Here is a 9,556-nt window from a genome sequence, read left to right on the forward strand (position 1 = left end):
TCGTTCGTTGTGTCCCCTAATTGATGTGAAACTTTTTCCTTTAGTAAAACATCATCACACAAATTGGACAGAGGGAGTAGTAAACTCGGCTTCTCTAGAGTTCTATAATCTACCATTTTCTTTTAATTTGTTAAATTATCAAGCTAGTTCTTGATCCTAAATAAAGACCATCAAATCTCTAACCAAATGATAAATCAAGAAAATGGAAGTTTAAAAATCAAGAAGAAGCTTATGAGTCCAGGGGCATATGCACCTTATACCATGCGATGTCACGGAACACCCCTTGGTCGAAATTTTTCACTAGATATTTAAAAGAAAAATGAAAATATTGGGGATACGTATAGAAAATGATACCGCTTCTCGTTATAGTGATTTATTCATTTGCCTATTTTTTTAAATTGTGGCACTGCTTATGTAAAATACTGCGTACGTCACTGCTTATGACTCTACTTTGTAATATAATGTATTACAGTTAGTATATATATAACCTTAAGAAAAACTTCTTGTATTGCAGTTTTACTTCCATGAGGCCAAACGTAGCGAGTGTCGATCTACTGGGGATGCAAGAAGACACGTATTCAAAGGTTTCGAGAAACTGAAAATAGAAGTTGATCAAGAAACCAATGCAGTAACAGAGACTTTTGTAAGTTGTTAGATTAAATACATAAATTGTTTGGACAAATTATATTATTAATCTTACAATATTATCCTTATTAAATTTAAGGTTGGTGTTCGAGTAAAACGCTCAACGAAAAATGGCAAGAGCAAGGTTGAAAAGTTTCTCGCTGATGCATGGAACAACCTAATGAACAGGGATAACAAACAGAAAGACGAGGTGAGTTTATGATAAGCTATTTGATTAAAGGAGTTATACAAAACAAATTAGAAAAAATGACACTTTATAGCCGCTCTCAAAATAATATATATATGTTATATACAAAACTTATACAAATTATATATATTTTTTCGGCTATCGAATGTAAATAGTTTCTGGCGCGTGCTAAAAGTAAAAAAGGCCCAAAAATTATAAGCAGAATCAGGGCCGGCTCTAACTTTATCACAAGTAAGGCTTGTGCCTCATGCTCCCAAATACGGGGCCCCCATTTTTTAGAAATACTAGGTATATAGGTATTTAAGAAAATAATATTTAGTACTTCATTTTCGTACAATAGTAGAGTTTTCCTATAACAGTTACCTCAAAGAAAAGAAGTTTTTTAAGATTATAATTTGATAAAATCTTATATAAGATCAACAATGTTTCGAGAAAAATTAAATGACCTGGCTATATTATCAATAGAAAAGGAATTATTAGACGAAATCGAATATAAAAAAGTTATTAATAACTTTGTATCTCAAAAAGCTAGAAAAATATACTTCAAATAAAAATATATATCATAATTTTCTTTTATAAATTTAGATTTCACATCAAACTATGACTTTAGGTCAAACAAGTAAACATGTGTGGACAGAATACATCACTACCTTGAACTCGACACTGTTTTTCCAGTGCCAACCCTCAACTATGCCTAGTCCTAATTACCGCTATGAACTTGACACGTTTTCTTTAGTACTAACTTATTTTATTTTTACAATATTATTATTATTAAATGAAAGGCTGGGATGTCACAAAACCCCTCCAAGAAAAGAAAAGCAGAATCTTCAAAGTTGGAAGGAGAATCTGCACAAAAGTACCAAAGAAGCAGTGAGCAGCCTACAATCAGATGCAAATTGACACCACAAGAAAAATATGAGCTTGAAAAGTTTCTGGCTGATGCATGGAATAATCTAATGAACTTGGGTAAGCAAAACAAAGATGAGATCGAATCCGAGCAGATTGATTCAAACAGTACGGCCTCTTCCTCAAACCTCGCTAAGGATGGGAATTTTGGAAGTTTTGCAAATGTGGATGGTCGCGAACTTGTTGTGCAAAAGAAAGTATATAAAGGAAAAGAAGTGGCCAAGACTGTGTATTCTGAAGACAATTCTGGCAAAGGTAGTTTCTCCGAACACCAGACATGCCACAAGTATTATATATACAGCTAGTTTTTCTATATAAGCGTTTGGATGTTTTTTTTAACTAAGTAGGGTTATTACGTTAATAAGAAGGGTATTTAGGTAATTCAACCTTTTAGTTTCCGTCATTGTCTCCACAGGTGTTATCCCCATGCCACCATTGTTCCAAGAAATGGTTGCTCAGAAAGAAGTCGACAATAAGGAAGCTGAAATCGTGCATGGAAATGTCGATGAAAATGGTGAAGCAGAAGAAGTGAATAAGCAAAAGATGAAGATTTTTGGCCACTGGATTACCAAAGAATGAAGTTCTTAATTAACAAATGCATTTAATTTACAAGTCACAAGAATTATCTAGTTGGTGTTTGCATATTTGTTTTTGGTTTTTGTTTGGTTTGTTGCTATTGGGACATCAATGTTTCTCTCTCTAAGTCCAGTTTACATTCTGTTTTGTTGAACTATTCATTAGTTTCATCCTGATAAAGAAAGCCAGGTCCATGCATGGAACTATTCACCTCTATATATGTCTTTCTCTTTGCTGAAAGATTTCTTCTATTAGAAACACCAATTTTTCTTTCTGTCATAAGGCATGCAATTCTTGATCTTGCTCCCATTTGAACATAGATTTCTTTTCCCACTTTTTTCAAAAAAAAAAAAAAAAAAAAAATTAAAAACATTGTTTCTTCATGTCATTTGACTGGTTTTTGAAATATTGTTAGAAGAAAAAATTTCGAAGTTCTAAAAATTGGTTTGGGCCTGTTTTGGGTGAAATTTTTTCTTCTAACTCACAAAATTTCATACTTTTTTTTAAGTCAAATATATATCCAAACATAATTTCAACTTTCAAAAATTATTTTTCAATACAATTTTTTTTTTAAAGTTTCAATCAAATCTATGATCAAACGCTAGCTAAAATTCTATTCCACGTCGATTTTTTGCTTTGCACAAAAACTTCAACTTTCATAGACTTCAAAGAGGAGAGGTTAGTCTGGAGTGTTGGAAAAGGGGTAGATTTTATTTTACTCGTCTCCCTCTCTTCTTGGAAAAGAGGCTCTTCCAAAGGCACTTATATCATTGTAATAGCTAAGACTTGAATGCAACTAAGGTGATTAAAGCCTAGACTAGAATATTCAGCAAAGCTTTTTACTCAAATAATGAAAAGAAACCTATTTTTAATAGCAACTCAATTTTTGGTTAGAGAACCTCCAGTTTTGTTGTTGAGACAAAGTTTTTTATGATAATCCGTATAAAAATGGAAAATCAATAATAACCAGCGGAGCTGTAGCTAATATCATTTAGTGACTCAAAACTCTCTACTTAATTATGCTACTCCATTTCATTTAGATGCCTTACTACAACACAAATAATTTTTGACATCTTAAAGACACTTTATAAAGCTTCTCTAATTAGTCAAGGGGCACTATGCAAGCTTCTGGAAACATAGGAGACTTTTAGCATTATTAATTAGGCATTATCTAAACAGTAACATGCAATTTCCACAACCACACAAATTCTTACCTTTTCCCTTTCCCCTATTTCCCTTCAAAAGCAGGCAAAACCACACGAAATTGTGTAAGTAATACTATTAATATGTTACTACTGAAAGATATAGAGTTCATTATGCTGTCGCAAAGCTGCAAGAAATCCTTGCAGATACTAGAAATACAAGTTGCAGTATCATGCAGAAAAGAAAACATAGTTAACCAAATAAAAGGCGATCAAACAAAAAGTTTACAGTAAGAAAAGTCGTAGCAGTTTGAAAAGAACCGTCTTAGGCGGCCAGGGACACACAAAAGAATTCTTAGCTTAGCTTGCTTTAGCGGCCACCATTAGGTTCTGCAAGTCTTGATTGGCATCCCATCTGCTCAAGAAACTTACTAAGGCGCAGGTGTTTGGAAGCCCATTGTTCGGCCAATTTCTGTTCCTTTGCTTCCGCGTCCCTCCTCAAGCCTGCTAGTTGCTCCTTGTATTCTGCTTCAATCCTGTCTAGAGTTGCCTTCTGCTCTTCCCTCAGAGCTTTCATTTTCGCTTCAATTTCCTCCATCTTCTCCCTAACTTTGCATATTTTCTCTGATTCTAGCTGCAATTCCACTCGCCTTAACCTCCAAGCTGCTTCCTTTTTATGAGCAGCCCAAGCACGATGCCCTTCGTCTAGCTCTTTACAGCATTCCACAAGTTCAGTAACAAATGGATTTTCTCCACAAGGAGGGGCAACCCCATGATGTGGAAAACTGCTCAAAATAAGGGGCGCATTTTCAGGTCCTCTATCTGTCTGTAGCCACGGAATGCCAGGCGTAGGCGTAGGTGTAGGAGGCACTGTTGAGGGGGATAGACTTAAAGTCACAGATGGAGATGGTGATCTGACGGTTGAAGTAGCAGTGGAATTAGAAAGCCACGGAGGAAGAAGAGTTTGTGGCGAAGGAGCTGGTGCATCGGCGTGGAGGAAACCTCCATTAGAAGTAGCCATAAGTAAACCTGGGACACTCCGCTCTTTCACAATCTTCTCTGCAAAGGTCTCAAGAATGTGGTCGTATTTTCCCTCGTCTACTGGATCGACAACCTTATTGTTTTCTTTCTGCTCCCTCTGTTGCTTCTCTTTGAATACTTCCCACCACTTCCCCAATCTTTTAGCAGTTCGGCCTGGTACTTCAGCTGCTATTTTCTTCCATTTGTTGCCGTGTTTGGCCTGTAGATGGATAACAAGACGCTGCTCCTCTTCAGTGAGTGATCCTTTCTTAATCCCTGGTTTGAGGTAGTTTTTCCACCTTTCCAAGCAAGACTTAGCGTCCCTGTTGAGGGCTGTGTTCATACGCTGTGATACAAGGTGCCATTCTTTTGGTCCATACTGTTTCACATATGCCCGCAATAAAGCATCCTCTTCAGATCGCCACCGCTGCCTCTCCCTCATTTCCAGGTGCAAACACCAGTGCCCATGGTCCCAAACTCCTCATAATTTACCTGACAGAATATTTAGCACCATTTCACTTGCAATATCTTAAACACACTATTGAACAAGATACGTATTGCAAAAGTTCATTACATGGAAGTGATTTACAGTTAATGCAGTTATTAGCATAACATAGAAATAATATATTAACTTGTAAAGAAATTCATTACAACACCTTTAAATAAAATACCATCACAGAACAAAGGATCGTACAACAGCATTTAAACATGGGAAAATCATGCAATGTTTCATCACTCAAGACTTTTCCAAGACAAGAATGCAACTGCTTGTTCTAGCATAGAAAACTCCACCAACTGCCAAGACATGAGAACCTATCAAAAACAAGGTGTAGTTGTTTTAAACTAAGTAGAAAATTATTCAAGGTCATTTATATATGCACATTCTGAACAAGCTGTTAGGGAATCCTAGCTTGTCAATACAAAAAATTCAGAGGTCTAAGCAAGAAATACCTCATCATTGGTATTGGGTATCCAGCCAACCACCAAATAAGAAGTAGAATCAAAATATAGATGAAAAAAGAAATTGGTACAAGTGGTCATGATAGGAGTGAGGCCAGAGCGAGTCAACAAGTATTTCCATGAGTTGGCTCAAAGAAAAGACATCAAAATCTTGGTAGAGAGACTGCTCGTTTAAATAAGCAATGGAAATGCAGCTCCACAAATATGCCGATTTAACTAACATGAATGTTGAAACAAATTATTAAAAAAACAAAAAAGAGGGTAGCCCGTAAAAACCACGCTTTTCAATCATAATATACAGATGGTTGGAAGTCTAAAATTTGCAAACCACATAGTTTGGAGGTATCTGGTCATAATTTAGAGGTGTAACATCCCTAAATCTGTAATATCCACTCATAACCAGTTCACCATTAAAGAGGATACAGAAATGAGTTTGCATTTCTAGATAACAAATAGAATTAAGATAGATTCGAAGAATTCGGATTTAGTTTGGTTTTAGACATTTTCGCATTCAAATTTTTTTATAGGTAGAGACCAGTCACATTCGGAGGTCACAGCTCCCAGAAAATTGCAGAGAAAACAGTAAAGAAAAAAGTGGATGGCATATGCACACATGTGAAGATTGATAGAAGCATACTTAATTAAGAAATCATTTGAGGGAATATTTATTACATGGACCGGCATACTTTATAAGACCGCGAAGATCATTAATAATCAGATAACCGCCAATATCGCAAACTTTAAACATGTAAGGAAATATGATTAACTGAGATCTAGTACACTATCCAGATCAATATCCTTCTTGACCAGCATTGAGTTACAAAATTTCGGAAGTTCATAAGCGGGTATAATCTCTCCTTAATTGGAAGTAATAGTGTTATCATCAGAGTGCATCATGCAAATAAAACTCATAAATAACACCTTTTTTCTTGATTACAATAAACCAGTGTTTTAAAAGGCGTTTTCGGGGCGAGCCCTACGGCGAACCGTACCAAAAACACCCCGAGGCGATGGTGTGAGGCGAGAGTCTCAAGTGGCGTACGCCCGGGCAGTTCGGGGCGTACGCCCGGGTGTTCGGGACGCGATTTTTTTAAAGATGCGTAAGACTTAGAGACTTTTTCAAATTAAAACAAAATTTGTTGAATAAGACTTTCATATAATACCCAAATTCTCAAAAGTAATCTAGGAAATTACTCAAAAGTTTTTAAAAAAACTAAAATGTATTAAATTTAGAAGTCAAGAATTTTTTTATTGATTTCATGATATTACCCAATTCTTTATCTTGTCTGCATGTCTGCTAATATCTCCCAAAAGCAACGAAAATTCAACCTTTTTAACAAATACAAAGAGAACTCTATTCTCTTTCGTAGGAGCAAGTTCAAAGTTCAAATTACAAATTAGTCATACTTCAATTTTTTTTACAAATACAAAGAGAACTCTATTCTCATCCGAAGCAAGTTCAAAGTTCAAATTTCAGATTAGTCATCCTTTTGTCCTCCCCATGTAGAAAACTGTATTCTTTTCGACTCAAGTTAGTTGTGCTTCTAAGCAGCGTATAATAAATTATTCACACACACACACACACACACACACACATATATATATATATATATATATATATATATATATATATATATATATATATATATATATATATATATATATATAATTTTTATAATTATGGGTTTCGTGCTAGATTTTCTGAAAATTGTACTATTTTATAAAATTTTAAAAATTAAATATCTATGGGCCGTGCCTCGGGGCTAATGCGTTGCTGAGGCATATGTAAAAAGCCTCGTCTTATGCCCACGCCTTTTAAATTACGCCCACGCCTTTTATAACACTCCTATAAACCAACTCATGTTCATTCATCTCAATTGCAACAACCCTTCAAAGAAGTGATGATGTTTTTATGTCCAACAAAATTATACTACAGGACATGAGCATTCTGCAAACCTGAGGCTGAAAGCTGAAATTCACTGATCCAGATCTTCAATAAACAAGATTTAGAAGAAAACTAGCAAAAATTACTATATAAATTGAGCAGTGTATTGCAAAATGTAATGTCAAGTGGAAAGGTACAAAACCAATAATATACAAACAGTTCCTTAGTAAGATCTGAGTGAGAACAAACATGGCAGAGATTTCAACATTTTCCTGGTTTGAGATTGAGCGGAGGATTAGTGAATTTCAGTGTTCACCATATACAAGCCATACGTGTAAATGCAAGAACAAGAAGATACAATTCAGTGAAAAAGGCAAGCAAATTAAGAAGATTTTCCACAAACTGCAGCAAAAAGATTGGTTCTTTATCTTCACCACATATTTAGCCATTCATGTAAATGCAACCAGAAAGCACAATTCAGTTTTTAAAAAAAAGGCAACTTGAAGATTTCCCACAACCATATATAACAGAACACACAAACAAAAGTATGAAAAACATCTAACAAGACCAACATATCAGTTTGATCACTAAAAATAACTTACAAGAAACCACTTAGGAAGCCCAGTTCTTGCCTCGACCCATTTGATTTTTTTTTAAATTGTTTTGTTTTTCTCAGAGCAAATATGAGCAAAAAATTAGAAAGAGGAAGAAGAATGTTGTATGCAAAGAAAGAAAGAGGAAAAGGGTAGAAGAAAGAAGAAGAGAGAGAAGTGACAGAAGATAAAGAAAAGAGGGGAAGGTGAGAGCAAGCTATAAGAGAGAAAGGCTAAGGTATGGAATGGTATGGCCCCTCCTCTCTGTAATAGTAGTAGTTTGGAGGGTGACGTGTTTAAGGGAATGTGATGACGAAGACGGGCAATGGCGTCTTTTACCAGAAAGGTTATTTCTACTCCTACCCACGCACTATTATGTATTTTGTACACTTTGGGGGTAAACATGAAAAGTAAAAGCACTTGGTAAAAAAGAAAATATGATCACTTCTTCTTTTTACATGTGTAAACTTTTACCCGCCAACAAAGGTTATGGTCAAGTGGTAACTAGTTTTTCATCCTTAATTACTTGGTTCGCGTCTTGGGTATGATATCGGCTTTGTTACAGATCGTACTACTATTCAATGTGGGACCTCCCGGCACGAATCCGAATTTATTCAGGCACCAATACAGGTATCGAATATCAGGTGAGAAAAAAAAACGCTTTTACCTATGAGGAAAATCCTAATTTTTTACAGCAAATCAATTTTTTTAGAAAAAAAAAACTTGAAAAAGAAGGAATGAGTATTGTTGCGACCAAACACACTCACGCAAGTATACGCGGTCGTCAAGTAATAAAGTGACTAAAAGTCGGATGTCGAACCCACGAGGACTTATGATTAACTATTAACTAAATTAGACTATCCCAATTATCTAAACAAGAATTAAATCTAAAAATATTTTATTCTAAACTAATTAAATAAAAAAATATAAATAATAAACTTTGAACAGAGAAAGAGCAGATTTTTATGATATCAATATAATGAAAACGATCTAGGGTTATGGGCTATCTAATAATCCTATTGTATTCTTCAATTGAATTGACCGACTAATTTATCTAGCTTATTGGTTGACAGGGTTAATATTGCTCATAAGAATCTGTCGAGTTCTTACTCGCCTATTCAAGCTAACCTAACGCCTATATGTCTATGGAGTTAGAATCAACAAGAACGCATTTATAATTCCTGTAAATCAACCAAGCAAGGCAATTAGGTATATGTCTATCCTAACCACGAATCCGTTCCCCGATGCCCGAGTTCAAGAACTTGCCCTACTCAATCCTATATGCAATATAGAATTCCCACTTTCGAGTTCAATTCTAGATTCGTAGATAATATTCAATTGGTGATCAAGCAATTAAATAATTAAGTGCAAGATTGAATAAATAAACTAATATGATAAATCAAGAAGTCAAAATCAATATCCGAATAACAATAGTCATGAAAGAACCACAACCCTAGAACGTGAAGTTTAGCTCCACATAGACATGGTAGCCAAACAACAAATCATATAAAGAAACATAAAAATTACTAAGTTTGGTGGGAGAAAGATGAAACTTGATGAATTCCGGCCTCCACAGCTTTGTCGTGGCTTTTTTCCTCTTCCCAATATGTTCGATGACCTAAAAGAGGCGTTTTTGGCTTAT

At 35.1% G+C, this 9,556-nt stretch overlaps 2 protein-coding genes across 3 annotated transcripts; one reads left to right on the forward strand and one right to left on the reverse strand.

The window, feature by feature from the left end:
- The first annotated feature begins 1,476 nt into the window (after positions 1-1,476).
- On the forward strand, positions 1,477-2,625 carry LOC142168221 (uncharacterized). The gene is made up of 2 exons (XM_075228878.1): positions 1,477-1,993; positions 2,154-2,625. Exons 1-2 carry the CDS (start codon positions 1,621-1,623, stop codon positions 2,315-2,317), a joined length of 537 nt encoding a protein of 178 aa, XP_075084979.1. The 5' UTR covers positions 1,477-1,620; the 3' UTR covers positions 2,318-2,625.
- Positions 2,626-3,581: 956 nt separating this feature from the next.
- Positions 3,582-8,212, reverse strand: LOC107829769 (transcription factor AS1-like). 2 transcript variants are annotated; one of them, XM_075224423.1, is made up of 3 exons: positions 7,924-8,154; positions 5,133-5,289; positions 3,582-4,968 (listed from the first exon to the last, which is right to left on the reverse strand). In XM_075224423.1, the coding sequence occupies exon 3, from the start codon at positions 4,916-4,918 to the stop codon at positions 3,827-3,829; it is 1,092 nt and encodes a 363-aa protein (XP_075080524.1). In that variant the 5' UTR covers positions 4,919-4,968; positions 5,133-5,289; positions 7,924-8,154; the 3' UTR covers positions 3,582-3,826. The 2 variants fall into 2 exon arrangements, with proteins under 2 accessions (XP_075080524.1, NP_001313160.1); NM_001326231.1 differs by lacking the exon at positions 5,133-5,289 and having other exon boundaries at positions 3,639-4,968; positions 7,924-8,212.
- Positions 8,213-9,556: the final 1,344 nt, after the last annotated feature.

The sequence above is a fragment of the Nicotiana tabacum genome, chromosome 2 (genome assembly GCF_000715075.1).
Source record: "Nicotiana tabacum cultivar K326 chromosome 2, ASM71507v2, whole genome shotgun sequence".
Taxonomy (NCBI): Eukaryota; Viridiplantae; Streptophyta; class Magnoliopsida; order Solanales; family Solanaceae; genus Nicotiana; species Nicotiana tabacum.